The 24,608-nt window shown below is 50.4% G+C and overlaps 1 protein-coding gene across 1 annotated transcript; it reads right to left on the reverse strand.

Annotated features, from left to right (window-relative positions):
• Positions 1-8,465: 8,465 nt before the first annotated feature.
• LOC137630250 (uncharacterized protein DKFZp434B061-like) lies at positions 8,466-24,092 on the reverse strand. The gene is made up of 4 exons (XM_068361706.1): positions 23,735-24,092; positions 22,646-23,451; positions 22,339-22,532; positions 8,466-9,147 (listed from the first exon to the last, which is right to left on the reverse strand). The coding sequence occupies exons 1-4, from the start codon at positions 24,090-24,092 to the stop codon at positions 8,466-8,468; spliced, it is 2,040 nt and encodes a 679-aa protein (XP_068217807.1).
• Between the last annotated feature and the right edge of the window lie 516 nt (positions 24,093-24,608).

Here is a 24,608-nt window from a genome sequence, read left to right on the forward strand (position 1 = left end):
TAGTTACATTTAACTGTCTTTCAACTCGTTAACGCTGTTAAAAATCATATGTACACAACACATTTTTGTTTAATCTCTCTCTCTCTCTCTCTCTCTCTCTCTCTCTCTCTCTCTCTCTCTCTCTCTCTCTCTCTCTCTCTCTCTCAGAAAAAATTAATAGATGTCTCTAACACTAACAGTGAAGAAGAACGAGAGAGAGAGAGAGAGAGAGAGTATTTATTTAAAGAACATGTTAACATCATGTCTACCTTCTCGCCGATCGTCCGTCTCCTCTTGGCGTAGCAAATCCTACACCTGCGTTGGCCTGTCTCTAAGGTAAAGTGGCAATAAAACAAATTTTTTATTTATTATTTCTTTATAATTATCTTTTTTACATGCTTCTTTCATATTATGCAGTTATTTTATTGTTATGTGTAATTATGTGTAGCCATTTATTAAGGATTTATTATGGGTTTTTAGGCTGAGGAACGAATTAAATTAATTACCATGTATTCTTATGGGAAAATTCGTTTCTACATCCGAAGTTGGTTGTGGAACGAGTTAAATTCGTATGTAGAGGTACCACTGTATTAAGTATAAGAAAAGTAAGTAATTAAGTAAAGACAAAACATTAATGGCTGCCATGCGAGGACGGGAACAGACACGTCTGCCCACCGTCCGAGCCAAAAGCGAAGTGAGTCAGTTCACCGGTGTGTGTGGGGGGGGGGGGAGGGGTAGCTAGCTACCACTCCCCTACCCCCCCCCCCCCCCACTAGCTAGCGAGAGGGTAGTTAACCCTCGTTAAAAATCTAATGGCTCGTCATTTCAGCTACGCCGAAAGTAATACCCCATGTAAATAGCGTGGTTTGTATTTCAGTTACGGAACAACTATTCATTGATATGAGAAGAGGTATATATGTTTTGATGTACAGTATTGTGTTATTATAATAAATACCACATATGAAAATATATAAAATTTATGGTATTATTATAGAACACAGGAAAAACTTTACTAATACAGAAGTGTGGTTTTATATAAAAAAAACTCCAATTTTCTTCGAAAATTACCTGATTTCCATCGCAAATCAATAGTTAATAAGATATACCCTAATATATCCTAAGGTAATTGGGGCCACCCAGTGGGAACAGGGGGTTTTGGTTGGGGAAAATTTTCTGGTGAATTGATAAGGGTAAAACTACAGAACCAACTTTTCTCTATACAGGGTACATTATTCGCTGGGACGCATAATAAATCCAGGAAAAATTGCACAAATTATGAGGATCCTCTTCCTCTGAAATATTTATCTCTCTTTTGTTTATATTTTAGAAGTCGGACGTATCTGCTCCCATTTGTGCATAGCTTGGTGCGCGATAACGACTTTACAATTCCTGCGTACAAGCCCTCCTTCCACTTTCTTATGAAGTTTACCATATTTGGGCATGTATGAATGCTTGAATGTCTCATAGGCTGTTCTGTGACACACCCTGTTTTCATAAGACAACTCTTCAGTTCCTTTGTAGCTGTGTTACGTGTCAGGTGTGCATTAGGGAGCTCATCGTAACAAAGTGTAATGGCTGCTCTTATTGCTATTTCGATGCTATAGTCAAATTTCACTATGATTATCAAAATACCCCTGGTGTAGTGAATAATCTTTTAAAATCTCATTGTGTTATCCCTCAAAGTGGCCTTGGTAAGATCTGTGACCAGGAAACTACTAGGTTAGGTTAGCTGGATTTGTTAGGTTAGGTGGCCTTTTTACAAATAATCACATTTTGTCTTATTTTTGCACACACAAAGTCCTGTCTCTGTCGCAAAGGGTGGGGGGGTTCCACAACGGTAAAACAGCTTAATTGCAGTGGAAATGAAAGTCAAATTCGTTGAAAGCACGCTATTTACTGATGGAAAAGCTGTTTTTCCTATTAGAAATCTTTTCCTTTGTTATTCTATAATTTTACCAAATTTATTCCATCGTAAAGAAATGACAAAAAAAAAAAAAGTTGAGTGCCAGGGGCATACTTCAGTTTAGGAAACAGTATGACAATATGAGGTAAGTTGCATGCGCAATTTGAACTGAATGATATGTCTAGAAACAGCATTTGACAAGTGCCAAAAGCCGTTGTCCTCCCTCACATGCAATAACATGACAATAAACACCTTCACAACAAAATAAATGATGTGTTGCGTGCGAATTCAACAAACAGTAAAAATGACAAATTCGTAGATAATTTGTACTTTTCCTAACTATACAAACTTTAGCTATTTACATGGGGAAATTACTTCGGCGTAGCTGAAATGACGAGCCATAAAAGTTTTAACGAGGGTTTACTACCCGCCGCTAGTTAGCGGGGGGTAGGGAGGGGTAGGTAGCTAACCTCCCCCCCCACCACACACGCCGGTGAATGCTTCACTTTGCTTAGAGGTAGGACTTATCTCGGGGGACAGGGCTGGCGGGCACATATATATAAATAGCTAAGGTTTGTATAGTTAGGAAAAATACAAATCATCTACGAATTTGTCATTTGTTCCGTATCTGAAATACAAACTACGCTATTTATATGGGGTGAATCAACCCTTAGGAAGGGCGGTAAGTCCCCTGCCATGCTGGCTTTGGCTTGCCTGGGGACCCCAGATTCGAGTGTGTAAGTACTCAAGAAATAAGGGGTCCCTGCTCCTCGCTGGCAGCTGTGAAACTGCTGCGGCCTACATAAGTTGTGTGTGAAGGTGAGAAGTGACTCGTCCTAGGAAGTTGACCTGGAGTTCTTTAGATGGAAATCTAGGCTAGGCCTCTCCCAATACCACCTCGTCAGGGTATGGGGACATGACAGTAATACAATTTAATACTAGGAACACAAGGGAGCATGGTTTACCTACAGATGTTCGAGGTCAGCTGTGCAGAGAACCCAGGATGCTGCTTTCTTCAAGGGAGGAGAGAATGAAGAAAAGAATAAGGGCCAGACAGATCTTTTCATTCACACAGACTAAAACCGGGTAACAATGCCCTCAACCTTCTGTTACTTGTCCATTAAGGAGCCTGAGGTTAGACCAGCTGTTGTGCAGCCACCACAGGGCCGATAGAGAATGTATCGAGCCTCCTATGTGTCACGTCTTGCAGGTAGTGGGCAGTGAAGGTGGTCTGACGCTTCCACACCCAAGCTTGAAGGAACTACGTCACTGAATAATTCTTCTTGAAGGCCAGGGATGTAGCTATGTCTCTGACATCATGCGCTCAAGGGCGACGTGACGGAGGAGGGTCGCGATTCAAGGCCAGAAGTATCACCTTGCGAATCCAGGCCAAGATGGTATTCCTGGTGACCCTCCTCTTCGTCCTCCCGGTGCTCACGAACAGGGCTCGCACCTAGGGACGAACTGCGGCTGTTCTTTTCAGATACAACCTCAGACTCCTCACTGGGCACAGTAGGAGATGGTCTGGGTCATCTGTTACAGAACGGAGACTCGAAACCTGGAAAAAGTCGAACTTAGGGTCCAGCACTCCCGGAAAAAGTCGAACTAAGGGTCCAGCACTCCCGGATTCTGAGTCTTGGCAACAAACTCAGGGATGAAGCTGAACGTTACCTCCCCCCATACGCTTGAATGCGATGTCGTACGAGAGACCATGTAGCTCACTGACTCGCTTGGCCGAGGCTAAAGCCAGCAGGAAAGCCGTCTTCCAGGTAAGGTGGCGATCAGAAGCTTGGCGTAATGGTTCGTAGGGAGGTCTCTTCAGAGACCGGAGAACTCGAACCACGTTCCATGGAGGAGGTCTCACTTTCGAATGAGGGCAGGTAAGTTCATAACTCTGTATGAGAAGGGAAAGTTCCAGCGAGGAAGAAATGTCTGTTCCTTTCAGCCTGAAGGCAAGACTTAAGGCTGAGCAATAGCCTTTCACTGCCGAGACTGAAAGGCGCATTTCCTCCCGCAAAAACACGAGGAACTCCGCTATTGCTGGAATAGTGGCATCGAGGGGAAATATACCCCTTCCACGACACCAACCACAGAAGACTCGCCACTTCGCCTGGTAGACCCCTGCGGATGACTTGCGCAGGCGACCAGACATCCTGTTCGCAACTTGTTGCGAAAATCCTTTCTCTATGAGGAGATGCTGGATAGTTTCCAGGCGTGAAGTCGAAGCGAAGCTACGGCTTTGTGGTAGATGTTGGCGAGTGGTTGTTTGAGTAGCTCGTGACGTGGAGGGAGTTCTCTCGGAACCTCCGTGAGGAGTTGCAAAAGGTCCGGGAACCATTCTGCGTGATGCCATAGCGGAGCTATCAGGGTCATAGAAAGATTGACCGATATTCTGGTCTTGTTGAGCACCCTCCTCATCAGACAGGACGAGGGAAAGGTGTACACACCGACGTTATCCCACCGTTGTTGGAAGGCATCCTGCCAGAGAGCTTTGAGGTCCGGGTCCGGGGAGCAGTACAGCGGGAGCTTGAAATTCAGCACCGTAGTAAACAGATCCACTGTCGGGAAACCCCACAAAGTTAGGACTTTGTTGGCTACTTGAGGATCCAAAGACCACTCGGTACTCACTATCTGTGTCGCTCTGCTCAGACTGTCGGCGAGCACATTCCTTTTGCCTGGAATGAAGCGAGCCGCTAGTGAGATCGAGTGGACTTCGGACCATCTCAGGATCTCTACTGCAAGATGGGATAGCTGTTCCAAAAAAGTACCTCCCTGCTTGTTGATATAAGCCACCACCGAGGTGTTGTCGCTCATCACCACCACAGAGTGTCCCGCCAGGACTTGGAGGAACTTCTGAAGTGCCAGGAACATGGCCTTCATTTCTAGCAGGTTTATGTGAAGGTACTTTTCTGATTCTGACCACAGGCCTGAGGTCCTGTGGTTCAGAACGTGCCCCCCCCCCCCCCCCCTTCCTTTGATGCGTCCGAGAACAACATCAAATCCGGGGGAAGGACGAGAAGATCCACTCCCTTTCGTAGGTTCTCGTCCGCCACCCACCACCGGAGGTCCGTCCGTTCCGCAGGACCCATAGGGATCAGAGTGTCCGGGGAATCGTCACCTTGATTCCACTGGATGGATATCATTCTGAGGCGACCAATGGGAACGAGACGGGCTAGGGAGGAGAGGTGGCCGAGGAGACGTAGCCACGATTGGGCTGGGAGTTCTTCTCGATTGAGGAAAGATCTCGCGACCTTCCTCAGCCTTGCTATCCTGTCGTCTGATGGGAAGGCTTTGTGGAGATTGGTGTCTATGATCATGCCTAGATATACCAGTTTCTGAGAGGGCTGCAGAGAGGATTTCTCGAGATTTACCATGATCCCTAGATCCTGGCAAACTTCGAGGAGCTTGTCTCGGTGGCGAAGAAGGGTTGCCTCCAAGTCCGCTAGGATCAGCCAGTCGTCCAGATAACGAAGGAGACGGATGCCGATCCTGTGAGCCCACGAAGAGATGATGGTGAACACTCTGGTCAACACCTGAGGGGCTGTGGAGAGACCGAAACACAGCACCTTGAACTGGTAGATCTTATTGTCTAGGCAAAATCTTAGGTACTTCCTTGAGGACGGATGGACTGGGATCTGGAAGTACGCGTCCTTCAGGTCCAGTGTACATATGAAGTCTTGTGGTCTCACTGCGAGTCCGATCATGTCCGCCGTCTCCATACTGAATGGAGTCTGCTTGACTGGTCTCCAGCCTCCAGACGCCTTTCTCACAAGAAAGAGTCGACTGTAGAAGCCTGGGGACCCTTCTACAACCTCCTGGAGAGCATCCTTCTTCAACATGGTCTGGACTTCTGCCAAAAGGGCTTGTCCTCTTGCTGATCCCATGGCAAGAGATCTCAACGACACTGGATTCGCTGTCAGGGGAGGTAGAGAGGCTGTGAACGGGACGCGATAACCCTGAACGATCACGGAAATCGTCCAGGCATCTGCCCCGAGTTGCTGCCACCTTGTCGCGCAACTTTGTAGGCATACCCCCACTGGTGGACATGCAGGGGGACTGCCAACCCTAGCGTTTCCGGCCTCAGCTGTTACCTCTAGGGTTCTTGCCTCCCCTGGAGGACTTCTTGCTCCTTCTGCTCTTGGCAGGAAAGGGCTTAGACACCTTCGGCTTCGCTGCAGTGGTCTTCTTCGTGTCCTTAGCTGGACGGGGCTGTTGAGTCGCTGGAGGATTGTAGGGCCTCGATGTCAGGGCCCTATGGATGAGGGAATACTGGTTGGACTTCCTCCACCTCAGCGGTAAGCTCCACTTCCTTAGGCTCAAACAAACTCTTACCAAACACGGAAGAGTGTCTGAGCCTGCTAACCTCCGAACTGGGAACCTTCTGGTGGAACCTCTCAGCCACAGCATCCCGACGTTTAAGAATCGTATTGGCCCACAAGCTCGGGACTTGGTGGGCCAGAAACTCAATGGTCCGTGTGCCTGAGAGTAAGAAAGTCTCCAGTGCCTTCCTGGTGCTTTCTTTGGAGAGGTCCTCAGACCGCACCAGGATGCCCAGAGACCCCAGCCAGATGTCAAGCCACGAAGTTGCCTGCATGGCACACTTAGCGACCTTCTCCTGGCTTAGAATCTCAGTGGCTGAGTAGGACACGTGCCGGTTGGAGAGTCTCTCAAGAGGGACTCCCACGGTGAGTTCTTCCACAGAGTGATGCATCGGAAGACCCAAACAAGACTCCTCAAGATCTCAAAGTACCTCCTCTGATGGACTCGAGGAAGAGGGAGGAGCTTGTTACCGGCGCTGGATCTGCTGGAGGAGGCAAGCCCAGAGAGCTGGCCCTCGACCTTGTCCCTGGCACTCTTCATCCCCCGAAACCAGGGAAAAGCTGCACTGGCCCTAGAGGGTTTCTGGGTGCTGTAGACGCGGTACAGGACCGTGCCCTTACCTTCACGAGGAGGAATCTCAGGGTCTGGGATTCCATTGAGGTCCCTCATGAGAGTCAGGACTTGCCAGAAAGCATGTTCTGACTCTTGGTGCTCTCCTCCTGAAGGACTGGCAGCGAAGTCTCCCGTCCCCAGAGGATCTTCCTGGGAGGACACGTGGACATCCTCGGAAGGTCTAGACGGCTCCTGCCTGATCCTTGCTGATGATTTAGGAATCGTCTTAGAGTCCTTCGGTTCCATCCTGGGCGGGATACAGGACTCGAGTAACGAAGGGTGAAGGCTCCTTTCCACTCCTGGACGAGAAGACTTCTCAGGGAGAGGAGGAGCTTCCCCCATTGGTGCAATGGGGGAATGGTCCGGCTCGTCAGAGTCTCCTGAGGATGGATAATCCTCATCCGCAGGGGAGGGAGAGAAAGTCTGGGGGGGAAGGAGCCTTGCGCAAGGATCCGCGAGGAGATAAAATAGGCCTTGGAGGTGTTTCCATGGGAGAGACTCCTCTCTTCCTCTTCAGGGGGGAGGAAGTTGCCACTGATTTGCGACCCATATCAGAGAGGGCAGGCTTCATCGCCTGCACAAGAGCTCTGACTAGGGTACCGAACCAGGGCTGCTGGCTGACAGTCGCGCTGTCAGACACTCCCTCTGGAGGGAAGGGGATCGTTCACTCCCTTGGAGGAGTCGACAAATGCGGGTTCCCCTGTGAAGCTGGAAGGAAAGAGTCCTTAGATCTGTCCAGGAACCGCCCCTACACAGGCAAGCGTGCTGGTCTGTGCTTGCGGGGAGGGGAACGAGACGAAGACCTGTCCGCCTAGCGACGCTCGAGCTGGAGGTCGCGTGATGGGCCCTGGTCAGGGTCGCGGGCGAAAGGATCGCGTGACACAGGAATCTCGCGCTCGCGCAGGCGAGAGAGGGTGGTAGAGTGGGCGCGAGGGAGCGGTGGCGCGTAGTAGAAGTCACAGGAGCGTGGGAGCGATGGCGCGCTGGCAATGGTGCGGGCGCGTAGGCGCGCAGGAGCTGGAGCGGGCGCGCGTTGGAGATGGCGAGGGCGTGTGGCGTGCAGGAGCCGGAACGGGAGACGGCCGGATGCGAGGACGCACAGCATCCTGATACGGCCCTGGAGGGCGCGAGAGGACAGGGGCGCCTGAGCGCGTATACGGGAGAGCCGGACAAGGGCGCATGAGCGCCAGTACAGGATAGCGCGAGGAAGGGATGGCGCGTTGGCGCTGGTCCGATAGGACAGGCATACTCGCCTGTGGGAGCGCAGGCGATCGTGGGCACGCATGACGCGCATCAGGATGTGGACGCGCTGGTGTGCGCTGCTGCGGTGGGCGAGCAGGACGCGCGGTTTGATGAGGGCGCACATCGTGTGCTGGAGGGTTGCATGAGGCGCCTTGATAACTGGAACGGGGCACGCAACCGGAGTGTCGTGCGCCGCTGGAACGCGTGCAGGATTGCGCGGTTTGGAAGGAGAGCCCTGGGGTGCCTGTGATCGCCCGTGCGCTAGCTTAGGCACCTTCTGGGAGGCCTCGCGCGCGGCTGGAACGTGTGCAGGATCGCGCGGTCTGGAAGGAGAGCCCTGGGGTGCCTGTGAGCGCCTGTGCGCTAGCTTAGGCACCTCCAGGGTGGCGCGCTGTGATGTGGAAGCGCGCTAGCGCGTTGGCAAGCGCGTGGGCGCTGGGACTGGAACTGCGCGTGGGCGCGCTTCGCGCGTAACTCCAGACGGGCGCTGCGAGTCCAGAGGAACCTTTGAGCGCCTGTGCGCTAGCATAGGAACCTCTTGAACTGCGCGCGACGAGGCAGGAACTGGGGAACGCTGGGGCGCAAGTGGGCGCTGGCGCACTGTCACAGGAACTGCTGGAGGGCGCCGGGGCACAGAAGGATGTGGGCACGCAGGGGAACCCTGGCGCGTAGCAGGAACAGGGGCACGCACGCACGTAGGTGAGCGCTGTGGCGCTAAGACAGGAACAGCGGCAGCAGCAGGAGGGCACGCAGGAAGAACCTGGCGCTTGAGGGCAAGGGGCGCGGTTTTGCGCTCAAGACCCTTAAGCCCCGAAGGACCCGGTGCCTGAGCAGTGGCAGGATCAGGTGGCGCGCAACGTGCATCTGCTACATCAAAGGGTGACAGCAAGTCAGCAGGTCTGGAGGGAGAATGGTTACTATGTCCCGAAGGACGACCATCATCCGAAGGGGATCGCGAACGATCCCCGGAGAGGTCTAAGGTGGTAGCTGGCAAGGTCGGCGAACGGCGAGTCGTCTTCTCCGCAGAAGACTGTGGCGACGACGAGTCGAAGAGGCGCCTTCCAACTCCCTTGTGAGGGGAAGGAAGGCCTCTACGGCGAAGGGGAGGACGAGCCTTCCGCCTTATACGCCCACGAGGGGCCGTGGGATCAGCAGGCTGACCGTCAAGGGGCCTCCGCAGAGGAGTCTCTGTAAGTGAACTCCCCCGAGGGTAAGAATCACAGGCAGGAGAGACCATGGGACTTAGATCCTCCCTCGAAGGGTGTTCGAAGGGGGAATCTAAGCCGTCAGCTACCTCAGCAACTGGAACGGGGGTTTGACTTGACCCACGAGATGTCTCTGTCACAACAACGTCAACCACAGACAGAGGATCTATCCCTGCTGTAGTTGGCGATTGTTTGACAGCTGCACCAAGTTTGATCATGTCAAACAGGGCTTCCTTGGAGGGCGAACCCTGCAGCCCCAAGGAAGCCCAAAGCTGAAACAAATCATTATTAGACATATTCAAATCCTCCTCCGGGGGAGGAGAGGCAGCCGCCTCGCTATGGAAGGCGACTACCTCTCCCGCACCCCGGGATCGGTCAACAGCAATACGGTCTACGCTACCACTCACCGGCCTCTCGGAAGAGACCGCTCTAGGGGGAGCTTCTGAGGAGGAAATGGCTACGGAAGAAGTCCTGGAATTTTCTCTCTTCAAAGAAGCCTCTGAAGGAGAAAGATCCCTTTTGGACTTTTTCTTCCAGCGCCGGGCAAACCTCTCCCACTGGAAGGTAGACCACTCCCTACATTCTATAAACATATTACCACTAGCACACCGCTGGCCCCTACAGTGAGGACATAAGGTGTGGGTATCGGTGTCGACCGCCGACATAAAGGTCCCACAAGGGCGGCCGGGAAGTCCAGGGTACGTACGCATAATCAGTAGAGGCCAACTTCAAACACACTGTGAAAAGAAAAAGCAAAAACAGATTAAATATGGCAGTCAAAGCGAGGGAAAGAGCAGACAGGTCTGTTCTCTGCCCGATTCAAAAGTAAAGTGAAGCATTCACCGTTGTGTGTAAGGGGGGGGGGGTAGCTAGCTACCCCTCCCTAACCCCCGCTAACTAGCGGCGGGGTAGTAATCCCTCGTTAAAACTTTTATGGCTCGTCATTTCAGCTACGCCGAAGTAGGCTAATTACCCCATGTAAATAGCGTGATTTGTATTTCAGTTACGGAACAAATGGTATTTTCCAAAGTAATGACATATTCAGTATCTAAAAGTATTTCATGTAAAAAACACCCAAAGAACAACTGTATATCTTTAAGTTTCATCTATAGTAATCCATGTCTATGAAATGGAAGGATCTGGTATCAATGTGAGAGTCCGCCACCATCTTAGTACAATATGTCCTGACAATAAGACAACAGACCATGTTTTGATGCTCTGTGATAAGACTGAATGAGTCAAGAGTAATGACTCAGATTTTCAATGGACCCACAGGCGGACAAATCTATTTTTAGCATACTTAAAATTCCTTGTAATTATTCAAGCATTATGATTCTTGGGTGAAATACTTCATAGAATCCACTATTTGACGATTTATATCAAATTTATCGTTAGTCAATTTACTACAGGTAATGATATTCGAGTGCACTGGTAACCATTAACATCTGTAAGATATTCACCTAATGCTCATACTTCAAGTTAAGATACCGTGACATACAGTACTCATGTAAATGTTCAACTTCCTATTGTCGAATTGGTATAGTTTTACTTAACTGTCGGGGAGTCATTTCGAACATAAAATATGACAAATTCGGAGATAATTTGTATTTTTCCTAACCATACAAACCTTAGCTATTTACATGGGGTATTACTTTCGGCGTAGCTGAAGTGACGAGCCATTAGATTTTTAACGAGGGTTAACTACACTCTCGTTAGTTAGCGAGGGGGTAGGGGAGAGGTAGCTAGCTACCCCTCCCCCTTCACACACCGGTGAACTGATTCACTTCGCTTAGAGGTAGGGCTTGCCTTGGGGGACAGGGCTGGTGGGCAAATGTGTAAATAGCTAAGGCTTGTAGGGTTAGGAAAAATACAATTTATCTCCGAAATTGTCATTTGTTCCGTAACCGAAATACAAACCACGCTATTTACATGGGGTGACTTACCACTTAGGAAGGGTGGAAAGTCCCAGCCTTACTGGCTATAGCTTTGTCTGGGGGCTCAGAATCCGAGTAAGCAGCACTCGAAAAAAAAGTCCCTGCACCTCGCAAGTTCCTTGCTCCGCAAGGAACGTGCAGCCTACATAAGCTCGTGTGTGGAGGGATGAAGTGTGACTTGTCCTAGGAAGTTGACCTGAAGTCCCTTAGCTGGAATTCTAGGCTAGGACGTTCCCAATACCACCTCGTCAGGGTATGGGGGATGCGACAGTACTATCTTAATGCTAGGAACACAAGGAAGCATGGTTTACCTGCAGAGGTTTGAGGTCAGCTATGCAGAGAACCCAGGATGCTGCTTTCCCCAAGAGAGGGGAGGATGAAGAAAGAAATAAGGGCCAGACATACTTCTTCATTCATGCAGTCTAAAACTGGGTAACAATGCCCTCAACCTTCTGCTACCTGTCCATTAAGGAGCCTGAGGTTAGACCAGCTGTTGTATAGCCACCACAGGGCCGATAGAAAACGTATCGAAGCTCCTGTGGGTCACATCCTGCAGGTAGTAGGCTGTGAAGGTCGTTGATGCTTCCAGACTCCAGCTTGTAGCACCTGCGTCACAGAGTAGTTCCTCTTGAAGGCCAGGGACGTTGCGATGCCTCTGACGTCATGTGCTCTAAGGCGACGTGACGGAGGAGGGTCTGGATTCAGGGCGTGATGGATGACCCTTCGAATCTAGGCTGAAAAGGTATTCTTGGTGACCCTCCTCTCCGTCCTTCCTATGCTCCCAAACAGGGCTTGCACGTGAGGACGAACTGCAGCTGTTCTTAAGATAACACCTCCGACTACTTACTTGGCATAGTAGGAGATGGTCCAGGTCATCTGTTACAGAACGGAGACTCAAAATCATGAAGGAGTCGCACCGGGGGTCCGGGTTCCAAGATTTTGAGACTAGTGACCAACTCAGGGACGAACCTGAACGTTACCTCCCCCTCTCCTCTTGAATGGGCTACGACGTACGAGACCATGAAGTGCGCTGGCACGCTTGGCCGAGGCCAGAGCGAGCAGGAGCACCGTCTTCCAAGTCAGGTGGCGATCAGAAGCCTAGCGTAATGGTTCGCAAGGAGGTCTCTTGAGAGCCCTAAGAACCCGAACCATGTTCCGACTAGGGGCAGGTATGTTCGTAGCTTCGTATGAGCGAAGAAAGATCCAGCAAGGAGGAAATGTCTATTCCTTTCAGCCTGCAGGCCAGGCTTAAGGCTGAGTGATAGGCTTTCACCGCCGAGAGCGAAAGGCGCATTTCCTCCCGCAGGTATACAATAATTCCGCTATTGCTGGAATAGTGGCATCAAGGGGAGAGATACCTCTCCCACGACACCAACCAAGGAAGACTCCACTTTGCCTGGAAGACCCCTGCGGATGACTTTGGCAGGTGTCAAGACATCCGCTCCCCAACTTGTTGCGGAACGCCTCTTTCTGTGAGGGAATTGCTGGATAGTCTCCAGGCGTGAGGCCGAAGCAATGCTACGGCTTTGTGGTAGATGTTGCAGTGTGGTTGCTTGAGTAGCTAGGGTCATGGGGGAAGCTCTCTCGGGAGTTCCGTCAGGGGATGCAGAAGGTCCGGGAACCCCTGTGAATGATGCCGTAGCAGAGCTATCAGTCATCGACAGGTTGACCGATAGCTCTGCATGATGCCGTAGCAGAATTATCAGTCATCGACAGGTTGACCGATAGTCTGGTCTTGTTGAGCACTCTTCTCACCAGACAGAACGGTGGGAAGGCATAGACATCGATGTTGTCCCACCGTTGTAGGAAGGCTTCTTGCCAGAGTGCCTTGGGGTCCGGGACTGGGGAGTAGTACAGCCGCAGCTTGAAGTTCAAGGCTGTCGCGAACAGGACCACAAAGTCAGGACTTTGTTGGCTACTAAAGGGTCCAAAGACCACTCGGCACTCACTATCTGCAAGGCTCTGCTCAGACTGTCGGAGAGCACATTCCTTTGCCCGGAATGAAGCGAGCCAATAGTGGTGTTGAGTGGAAACGGTTCATCTCAGTATCTCTAATGCAAGATGGGAAAGCTGTTATGAAAAGGTACCTCTCTGCTTGTTGAAATAAGCTACAGTACTACCGTGACGTTGTTGCTCACGGAGTGACCCGCCAGGGTTGTTGGAACTGTTGAAGGGCCAGATATACGGCCTTCATTCCTAGCAGATTGATATGGAAGTACCTTTCTGATTCTGACCATAGGTCTGAGATCCTTTGGTTCAGAACGTGCACCCCCCCTTCTTTGGACGCGTCCGAGAACAGCATCAAATGCGGGGGAAGGACGCGAAGATCCACTCCCTTTCAAAGGTTCCCGTAGGACGACCACCACTGCGGGTACATTCGTTCCACAGGTCCCATAGGGACCAGAGTGTCAGGGGAATTGTTGCCTTGGTTCCAGGGGGACTTGAGCCGCCGTTGCATGGATCTCATCCTGAGGCGGCCGTTTGGAACTAGACGGGTCAGGGAGGAAAGGTGACCTACGAGACGTAACCAAGATTGGGTTGGAAGCTCTCCTCGTCTCAGGAAAGGTTCTGCGACTCTCCTCAGCCTTGCTATCCTGTCGACTGATGGGAAGGCTTACCTTATTGCCTTATTTTTTGTTTGGGTTCCCCCCAGGTCCCTCAGTGTGAGGCACCTCGTATATCCACCAGAGAGTTGCTAATGCATCTTCCAGTCTTGGATGGTCTGGGATACATCTTAGGTATTTATCGAGCTTATTCTTAAACACATCTACGCTCACTCCTGATATGTTTATTAGATGAGTTGGCAGCACATTAAATAGTCGCTGCATTATCGATGCTGGTGCGTAGTGGATTAATGTCCTGTGCACCTTTCTTAGTTTACCTGGAATATTTTTTGGCACTATTAATCTACCTCGGCTTGCTCTTTCTGATATTTTAAGCTCCATGATGTTTTCAGTAATTCCTTCTATTTGCTTCCATGCTTGTATTATCATGTAGCGTTCTCTTCTCCTTTCTAGACTGTATGGTTTTAACATTTGCAGTCTTTCCCAGTAGTCATGTCCTTAACTTCTTCTATTCTAGCAGTATAGGACCTTTGTACACTCTCTATTTGTGCAATATCCTTTTGGTAGTATGGGTACCATATCACATTGCAGTACTTGAGTGTACTACGTACATAAGTTTTGTAAAGCATAATCATGTGTTCAGCTTTTCTTGTTTTAAAGTGTCTGAATAACATTCCCATTTTTGCTTTACATTTAGCCAACAGTGTTGCTATTTGGTCGTTGCATAATATATTCCTATTTAACATTACACCAAGGTCTTTAATTGCTTCCTTGTTTGAGATTGTCTCGTTATTAGGTCCCTTGTATGCATATACCATTACTTCTCTGTTTCCATAATTCATTGATTCGAATTTATCGGAGTTAAATACCATACTATTTATCTCCGCCCATTCATATATTTTGTTTAGATCTCTTTGTAGTGAGTTCCTATCTTCATCACAGGTAATTTCTCTACTTATTCTTGTGTCATCGGCGAAACTTCTCACTACAGAGTTTTCAACATCGCAGTCTATGTCTGAGATCATAATAACAAACAGCAGTGCAACTAAAACCGTACCTTGTGGCACGCCAGATATTACCTGAGCTTCATCCGATTTCTCGTCATTTGCAACCAATATCTGTTTTCTGTTTTGCAGGAATTCTTTTACCCATTTTTCTATCTTTCCCACAATATTATGCTTTCTCATTTTTTTTCTCTAATATATTGTGGTCTACCTTGTCAAGGGCTTTTGCAAAATCTAGATAGATCACATCTGTGTCTTTTTCATTTATCATATTTTTGTATATGTTTTCATAGTGTGCTATCAGTTGGGTTTGTGTGCTTTTTCCAGGCACAAAACCGTGTTGACCTATATTAAACAGATTATTTTTAATCAAATGATCCATTATTTTCTTTTTTATTACCCTCTCATACACTTTCATAATATGTGATGTTAGACTAACAGGTCTATAAATGCTTGCCTCTAGTCTTGATCCACTTTTGAAGATAGGGGTTATATAAGCTAATTTATGTTTAACATATATCTCGCTCATATCTACACTTTGTCTTAGCAGTATTGCAAGCGGCTTCGCGATAGTGTTTGCAGTTTTTTTTAACAAAATCGCTGGAACTCCATCTGGTCCGGCTGCCGATCCATTTTTAATTTCGTTTATAGCCTTGACAATATCTGCTTCATTAATATCTATATCCGTTAGATATTCAACATTTTCTTCTCTCATTTCTGTTTCATTATTCTCATTCGCAATTCTTGGCGTGAACTCACTCTTATATTTTTCTGCTAATATGTTGCATATTTCCTTTTTTTCATTCGTTAGCCATCCTTCAATTCTTAGAGGGCCTATTTCTATTCTCCCTTTATTCATCTTTTTTGCATAGGAGTGAAGTACTTTGGGGTTTCTTTTTATATTTTTAAGTGTCCTTTCTTCTAAGTCTCTTTTTTCATTTTCTTTCGACTGTATAATCTTTTGTTCTGCATTTTCTATCTTACATTTTATTTCAATCATTTTCCACACATTTTTTTCTTTTGCAAGATTTTTCTTCCACTTTCTAATTTTCTGAAATAAGATCCTTCTGTCTCTTGGTATGCACGTCTTTTGTTTATTGTTTTTTTTCGGTACATATTTTTCAACAATTTTCTCCAGTATTTTGTACAGTATGTCCGTATTTACCTGTATATTATCACTTACAAATACATTTTTCTATTCTTTATTCAGTTCTTCATTTATTTCTGACCATTTTATATTCTTACTGTAAAAATTATATTTTCCATATCCTTCCCAAAGTTTTGTGCTTTTATTAATTCTGGGATCACTTGCTTTGGAATGAACTATCAATTCTATGACATTGTGGTCTGAAATTCCCGTGTTATACACTATTATATCTTTAACATAATTCACCTCATTCACAAATACTAGATCTAGGACATTTTCCCTTCTTGTTGGAATGTGGTTTATTTGTTGCATATTATGTTCTCATAGCATATCTTGAAGCTTTTCAAATTGCCTCTTATCTTCGGCGCTACTATTACTCTCTTTTTTATATGTATACATACAACCCAACCACTTTCTTCTATCCGTTCTTTCCAATCCACGAAAGGAAAGTTAAAATCTCCGGATAGGAGTATATTCCGGTCTTTATGTCAAACTCCTTAGTATTTGGGGGTCTGTACACTACAATATTCACTAGTTTTTCAAATTCAAATTCTACCGCAATCAATTCACATTCTGTGTTGCTGTATTTTTCACAGACTTTTCCTTGATTTATGTCTCTTCCATATATTGCGGTTCCCCCTTGATTCCTATTTTTTCTGTCTGATCTATAAGTTTGGAAACCCTTTATCCGGTTATCACTGCCAGTCTCTTGGGAATACCATGTGGAGATTGGTGTCTAATATCATGCCTAAATATCCCAGTTGTTGGGATGGAAGCAGAGAAGACTTCTCGAGATTTACCATGATCCCTAGATCTTGGCAAAGTCCCAGAGGCTTACCTCAGTGTCGAAGAAGGATCGATTCCGAGATTGCCAGGGTTAGCCAGTTGTCCAGATAGCAAAGGGGACGGATGCCGATCCTGTGTGGCCACGAAGATATCAGGGTGAACATTCTGGTGAACACCTGCGGTGCTGTGGGGAGATCGAAACACAGCACCTTGAACTGGTAGACCTTGTTGTCCAGGTTGAATTTCAAGTACTTCCTGGAAGACGGATGGATTGGGATCTGGAAGTACCCGTCCTTCAGATCCAGTGTGCACCTGAAGACTTGTGGTCTCAATGCAAGTCTGAACGACTCTGCTGTTCCGCGCTGAACGAAGTTTGTTCGACAAACTTGTTCAGAGCTGATGACAGATCTCCAGCCTTCAGATGCCTTCTTAACAAGAAAAAGTCGACTGAAGAAGCCGGGGGGAGCCGTCGACGACCTTATGGAGAGCATCTTTCTAGAGCATGGTCTCAAAGTCTGCCCGAAGGGCTAGCCCCTTTGCCGATCCCATGGCATAGGAGCTCAGCGACACTGGATTAGCTGTCAGGGGAGGTAGAGATGTTATGAACGCGTCGCGATATCCTTGGCTGATCAAGGAGATCGTTCAGGAATCGGCCCCGAGTTGCTGCCACCTGAACGCGTAACTTTAGGCATCCCCTCACTGGGGGGCAGGGGTGTTGCCTATCCTAGCGTCTGCGGCCTCGGCTGCTCCCTCTGGGATTATTGCCTCCCCAGGAAGGCCTTCCTGTCCTTCTTGTCCCTGACAGGAAGGGGCTGCTGTTTAGACACCTTTGTCTTTGCCGCCAGAGCCGGTTCTGATGTCCTAGGCCGACGAGGCTGTTGTTGTTGAGGCGCTGGAGGCTTGTAGGGTCTGGATGTAAGCGCCTTTTGGAGGGGCTAATCGTGATTTGATTTCCTCTACCTCTCAGCTGTCCGTCCCACGACCTTGAGCTCAAACATGACAAATTCGGAGATACAATAATTTGTATTTTTCCTAACCATACAAACCTTAGCTATTTACATAGGGTTTACTTTCGGCATAGCTGAAATGACGAGCCATTAGATTTTAACAAGGGTTAAACTACCCCCGCGCTAGTTAGCACGGGGGTAGGGGAGGGGTAGCTAGCTACCCCTCCCCCCACACACACCGGTGAGCTGCCTCACTTCACTTAGAGGTGGGACTTGTCTTGGGGGTCAGGGCTGGTGGGCAAATATGTGTAAAAAGCTAAGGTTTGTATGGTTAGGAAAAATACAAATTATCTCCGAATTTGTCATTTGTTCCGTAACCAAAATATAAACCACGCTATTTACATAGGGTGACTTACGCTTAGGCAGGGTGGAAAGTCCCCAGCCTTACTGGCTTTGGTTTACCCGGGGACTCAGAATCCGAGTGAGCATCACTTTGAGAAAAAGAGTCCCAGCGCCTCGCAAGTTTCTTGCTATGCTAGAAACGTGCGGCCTACATAAGTTGTGTGTGGAGAAATGAAGTATGACTTGTCCTACGAAGTTGACCTGAAGTCCTTTATATGGAATTCTAGGTTAGGAAGTCCCCATACCACCTCGTTAGGGTATGGGGGACGCGACAGTATTATACTTAATACTAGGAACACAAAGAAGCATGGTTTACCTGCAGAGGTTTGAGGTCAGCTATGCAGAGACCCAGAATGCTGCATTCCCCAAGAGAGGGGAGGATGAAGAAAGAAGTAAGGGCCAGACATACTCTTTCATTCACGCAGACTAAAACCGGGTAACAGTGCCCTCAACCTTCTGCTACTTGTCCATTATGGAGCCTCAGGTTAGACCAGCAGTTGTGCAGCCACCACAGGGCCAATAGAAAACGTATCGAGGCTCCTGTGGGTCACGTCCTGCAGGTAGTGGGCTGTGAAGGTCCTTTGACGCTTCTAGACCCCAGCTTGTAGCACCTGCGTCACAGAGAAGTTTCTCTTGAAGGCCAGGAACGTGGTGATGCCCCTGACATCATGTGCCCTAGGGCGACGTGACGGAGGAGGGTCTGGATTCAAGGTATGATGAATGGTCCGTCGAATCCAGGCTGAGATGGTATTCTTGGTGACCCTCCTCTTCGTCCTTCCCGTGCTCACAAACAGCTTGCACGAGAGGACGGACTGCAGCTGTTCTCTTCAGATAACGTCTCAGACTTCTTACAGGGCAGAGTAGCAGATGATCTGGGTCATCTGTTACGGAACGGAGACTCATAACCATAAAGGAGTCGAACCGTGGGTCCGGCACTCCATGGCTCTGAGTCTTGGCAACAAACTCAGGGACGAACCTGAACGTTACCTCCCCCATCCCCTTGAACGGGCGATGTTGTATGAGAGACCATGAAGTTCACTGACCCGCTTGGCCGAAGCCAGAGTGAGCAGGAATACCGTCTTCCAAGTCAGGTGTTGGTCAGAGACCTGGCGTAGTGGATCGAACGGCAGTCTCTTAAGAGCCCTGAGAACCCGAACCACGTTCCAAGGAGGAGATCTCACTTCCGACTGAGGGCAGGTAAGCTCGTAGCTTTGTATGAGTAATGAAAGTTCCAGCGAGGAGGAAATGTCTATTCCTTTCAGCCTGAAGGCAAGGCTTAAAGCTGAGCGATAGCCTTTCACCGCCGAGACTGAAAGGCGCATTTTCTCCCGCAAATAAACGAGGAACTCCACTATTGTTGAAAAAGAGGCATCGAGGGGAGAGATACCCCTCCCACGACACCAACCACAGAAGACTCTCCACTTCACCTAGTAGACCCCTGCGGATGACTTTCGCAGGTGTCGAGACATCCTTTCCGCAACTTGTTGCGAAAAGCCTCTCTCAGTGAGATGCTGGATAGTCTCCAGGCGTGAAGCCGAAGCGATGCTACAGCTTTGTGGAAGATGTTGCAATGTGGTTGTCTGAGTAGCTCGTGTCGTGGGAGAAGCTCTCTCGGGGGTTCCGTCAGGAGCTGCAGAAGGTCCGGGAACCACTCTGCATGATGCCATAGCGGAGCCATTAAGGTCATCGACAGGTTGACCGATAGTCTGGTCTTGTTGAGCACCCTTCTCATCAGACAGAACAGTGGAAAGGCGTAGACGTCGATGTTGTCCCACCGTTGTTGGAAGGCATCTTGCCAGAGTGCCTTGGGGTCCAGGACTGGGGAGCAGTACAGCGGCAGCTTGAAGTTCAAGGCTGTTGCGAACAGGTCCACTGTCGGGGAACCCCACAAAGTCAGGACTTTGTTGGCTACTTGAGGATCCAAAGACCACTCGGTACTCACTATCTGCGAAGCTCTGCTCAGACTGTCGGCGAGCATATTCTTTTGCCAGGAATGAAGCGAGCTGATAGACGTATCGAGTGGACTTCGGTCCATCTCAGTATCTCTACTGCAAGATGGGATAGCTGTCGTGAAAAGGTACCTCCCTGCTTGTTGATATAAGCCACTACTGTGGTGTTGTCGCTCATCACCACCATGGAGTAGCCCGCCAGGGTCTGTTGGAACTGTTGAAGGGCAGAAATACGGCCTTCATCTCTAGCAGGTTGATGTGGAGGTACTTTTCTGATTCTGACCATAGGCCTGAGGCCATCTGGTTCAGAACGTGGGCCCCCCCCCCCTTCTTTTGATGCGTCCGAAAACAGCATCAAATCCGGGGGAAGGACGAGAAGATCCACTTCCTTTCGAAGGTTGTCGTCGATCAGCCACCATCGCAGGTCCGTCCGTTCCGCAAGTCCTATCGAGACCAGAGAGTCCGGGGAATTGATGCCTTGATCCCACCGGGACTTGGGCCGCCACTGCAGAGATCTCATCCTGAGGCGGCCGTTGGGAACTAGACGGGCCAAGGAGGCTAGGTGACCTAAGAGACGTAACCAAGATTGGGCTGGAAGGTCTTCTTGACTGAGGAAAGGCTTTGCAACCCTTCTCAGCCTTGCTATCCTGTCATCTGATAGAAAGGTTTTGTGGAGATTGGTGTCTAATATCATGCCTAGATATACCAGTTGTTGTGTTGGGAGCAGAGAGGACTTCTCGAGATTTACCATGATCCTTAGATCTTGGCAAATTCCCAGAAGCCTGTCTCGGTGTCGAAGAAGGGTCGACTCCGAGTCTGCCAGGATCAGCAAGTCATCCAGATAACGGAGGAGACGGATGCTGTTCCTGTGCGCCCACGAAGATATCAGTGTGAACACTCTGGTGAACACCTGATTTGCTGTGGAAAGACTGAAACACAGCACCTTGAACTGGTAGATCTTGTTATCTAGGCTGAATCTTAGTTACTTCCTGGAAGATGGATGGATTGGGATCTGGAAGTACGCGTCCTTCAGATCCAGTGTGCACATGAAGTCTTGCGGTCTCACTGCAAGTCTGACCGTGTCTGCTGTCTCCATGCTGAACGAAGTTTGCTTGACAAACTTGTTCAGGGCTGAGAGGTCAATGACTGGTCTCCAGCTTCCAGACCCCTTTTTTACAAGAAAGAGTCGACTGAAGAAGCCTGGGGAGCCGTCTACGACCTCCTGGAGAGCATCCTTCTTGAGCATGGTCTCGACTTCTGCCCGAAGGGCTAGCCCCTTTGCCGATCCCATGGCATAGGAGCTCAACGACACTGGATTCGCTGTCAGGGGAGGTTGAGATGATATGAACGGGACACGATATCCTTGTCTGATCACAGAGACCGTCCAGGAATCGGCCCCATGTTGCTGCCACCTGAGCATGCAACTTTGCAGGCATCCCCTCACAGGTGGACACGCAGGGGGATTGCCAATTCTTGCGTTTGCGGCCTCGGCCGCTCCTTCTAGGATTTCTCACCCCCCCCCACCCCCGAAGGACTTTCCGCTCTTCTGTCTTTGACAGGAAAGGGCTACGGTTTAGACACCTTGGTCTTAGCTGCCGGAGCCTGCTTCGGTATCCTGCGAGGCTGCTGTTGCTGTTGAGGAGCTGGAGGTTTGTAGGGCCGAGATGTAAGGGCCTTCTGGAGGAGCGAATCATGACTCGTCTTCCTCCACCTCTCAGCTGTGAGTTCTACATCCTTGGGCTCAAACAGGTTTCCTCCAAGGATGGAGAAATGTCTGAGCTTGCTGACATCCATAGCGGGGACCTTCACGTGGAACCTCTCAGTCACCGCATCACGTCGCTTAAGAATCGAGTTAGCCCACAGGTTAGTGACCTGGTGAGCTAAAAACTCGATGGAGCGCGTGCCCGCGAGGAGGAAGGTCTCCAGGGCCTTCCTATTGCTCTCCTTGGACATGTCCTCAGAGCACAATAGGATGACCAGAGACTCTAGCCAGACATCCAGCCAGGAAGTAGCCTGTACGGCACACTTCGCGACTTTCTCTTGGCTCAGGATCTCCGACGCTGAGAATGTCACCTGCCGGGCATTGATTCTCTAGAGAGAGACCCCTGGTGAGCTCTTCCACGGAGTGGTGGAGGGGAAGAGCTTGTTCACGGCAGAAGAACGGCTGGAGGAGGCGAGCTCGGAAAGCTGGCCCTCGACCTTGTCCCTGGCACTCTTCATCCCGTGGGACCATGGCAGGGCTGCACTGGCCTTGGGAGGCTTCTGAATACCATAAACTTGGTCCAGGACCGTATCCTTGCCTTCGCGAGGGGCGGTCTCGGGGTCCTTAAAACTATCGAGTTGCCTCATTAGATTAAGGACCTGCCAGAAGGTGTGCTCTGACTCGCACTGCTCTCCTCCTTGTGGACTGGCAGCTAAGTCTCCTGTCCCCATTGACTCTTCATGGGGGGACACGCAGACGTTCTCCCGGGAATGGTTGGCTCTGGACGAAACCTCAAAGATGACTTGGGTATCGTCTTTGAGTCCTTGGGCTCCCTCCTGGGAGGGATACAGGACTCCAGCAAAGAGGTCTGGAAGGTCCCTCCTACGCGAGACGTTTCTCTTCCCTGAGGTGGGGTTCCTCCCATTGGTGCCGTGGGAGAGTGCCTCACCTCGCTGGATTCTCCCGAGGATGGGAAAAGTTCATCCGCAGGAGAAGGAGAAAACGCCTGCAAAGAAGAAGGGGCCTTCCCGACGGACCTCTTGGGAGCCAGCTTAACCCTGGGGGAAGTTACTGCGAAATCCACTCCTCTCCTTCTCTTCAGCGGGGGCGAGGGAGCCTTTGGTTTTAGTCCCAGATCAACGAGGGCTGGCATCATAGCCTGCACGACCGCTTTCATCAGGGAACCAAACCAAGGCTGGCGGCTGACTGACGCAGTGTCAGTGATTCTCGCTGGAGGGAAGGGGATCGGCTGATCCTTAGGAGTGGATGCTACTGGGCCTGCTTGAAATGAAGAAAGGGAAGAAGAATGTTGCCTGGACCTGTCCGATGAATCTTCCTGCTCCTGGACGCGTGCTCGGTGCTTACGAGATGGCGATCGCGAGGACGATCTGGAAGCACGCGGCCCAGGCAACTCGCAAGGTTGGGCACGCTGTGAAACCCGGCAGGAATCGCGTTGGGGGTCGCGCGATGGCAAAACCGCTGGGTCACGCGTGGGCGACCGTTGGCGCGCAGGCGCGCGGAGATGAGGGCGTGGGCGAGTGAGCACGTGGACGTGCTGGTGAGGGGGCGCATGGGCACGCAGGCGAAGGTGTGCGTGGATGCACAGGTGAGGGTGTGCACGAGTGCCTGGGTGATCGCTGGCGATCAGGAGAGTGATGGCGCCTAGGCGATCGGTGGAGCCTAGATGAGCGTAAGCGCGTTGGCGAGCGATGGCGCGTTGGCGAACGCTGACGCGTGGGGCGAGTAGGCGACCGACTGCGCACAGGCGAGTTAGCGCGTGGGCGAGTCAGTGACCTGGGGCGATCAGACACGTGGACGCGTTGGTGAGCGTTCGTGCACAGGTGAACGATCGCGCGGGCGCGTAGGAGAACGCTGGCGCGTAGGAGATCGCTGACGCGTAGGATGGCGCGCAGTGGCGCCGAGAAAAGTTGCCAACTGGGGCGCAGGGCCAGGGGACGCTGATGTGCTCGAGGGCGGGCTCAAGAGTTGACTCGCGGGTACGCATGCACTTTAGAAGTGCGCACAGGAGAAAACGCACGGTGGTGTGTAGGCGGCGGTCGACGCGCAGGGGAATGCTGGCGAGGCAAAGGATCAATGTCATTGCCTGCGCCCAGATCCGAAGATCGTGGGCGCATGGGGGAACGTTGGCGAGCAGGGCGCGCAGTAGTGCGCTGACTGACGAGCAGGAGGTTGACAGTGCTCAGGAGACTGTTGACGCGCAGCAGGGACCGAAGGGCGCGTGCGCGCAGGCGAGCAGGAGAGCGCTGGCAAGCAGGTGAACGCTGGTGAGCAGGAGAGCGCTGGAGATCAGGAGAGTGCTGACGAGCAGGAGAGCGCTGGCGATCAGGGGCGCGTTGGCGATCAGGAGAGCGCTGGCGAGAAGTCTGACAACTCATCCGCAGGAGAGCGCTGGCGAGGAGGTGAACGTTGACGAGCAGGAGAGCGCTGGCGAGGAGTCAGGTGACTCTTCAGCAGGAGCGCTGGTGAGCAGGAGAGCGCTGGCGAGCAGGAGAGCGCTGACGAGCAGGAGGGCGCTGGCGATCAGAAGAGCGGTGGCGTTTGCGCGCTACTGAAGGGCGCACAGGTGAAACCTGGCGCGGAAGGGACTTACCCACATTGTGGGATAAGCCCTTCTGCCCCGAAGGGACCGGTGCTTGAGTTAACAAGGAAGATCTGGCAGGCGCATTAGATCGGGAACGATCTGCGGAGAGGTCCAGTGATGTTACTGCCACGGTCTGCTCCCAACGAGAAGAGTCCTTTGCAGGGGACGACGAAGATGAAGACCCGAAGTGAAGGAGCCTCTTAACTCCCTTGTAAGGTGAAGGAAGGCCTCGGCGGCGAAGAGGAGGGCGAGCCTTACGGCGAAGACGACCTCGAGGCAGGGTATCACAGTCGTCGGTCCTCCGAAGAGG

This window comes from Palaemon carinicauda, chromosome 38 (genome assembly GCF_036898095.1).
Source record: "Palaemon carinicauda isolate YSFRI2023 chromosome 38, ASM3689809v2, whole genome shotgun sequence".
NCBI lineage: Eukaryota > Metazoa > Arthropoda > Malacostraca > Decapoda > Palaemonidae > Palaemon > Palaemon carinicauda.

Bases quoted from the DNA above. Each gene is read 5' to 3' on its own strand.
- LOC137630250 (XM_068361706.1), bottom strand. From the start codon at position 24,092: ATGAGTTGTCAGACTTCTCGCCAGCGCTCTCCTGATCGCCAACGCGCC. The intron at 23,452-23,734 runs GTGCGTTTTCTC...GCCTGTGCGCAG, and splicing joins ACCGCCGCCTACACACCACC to TCGGTCGCCTACTCGCCCCA. The intron at 9,148-22,338 runs GCAACTCGATAG...CCTTCGCCGTAG, and splicing joins CAGGTCCTTAATCTAATGAG to AGGCCTTCCTTCCCCTCACA.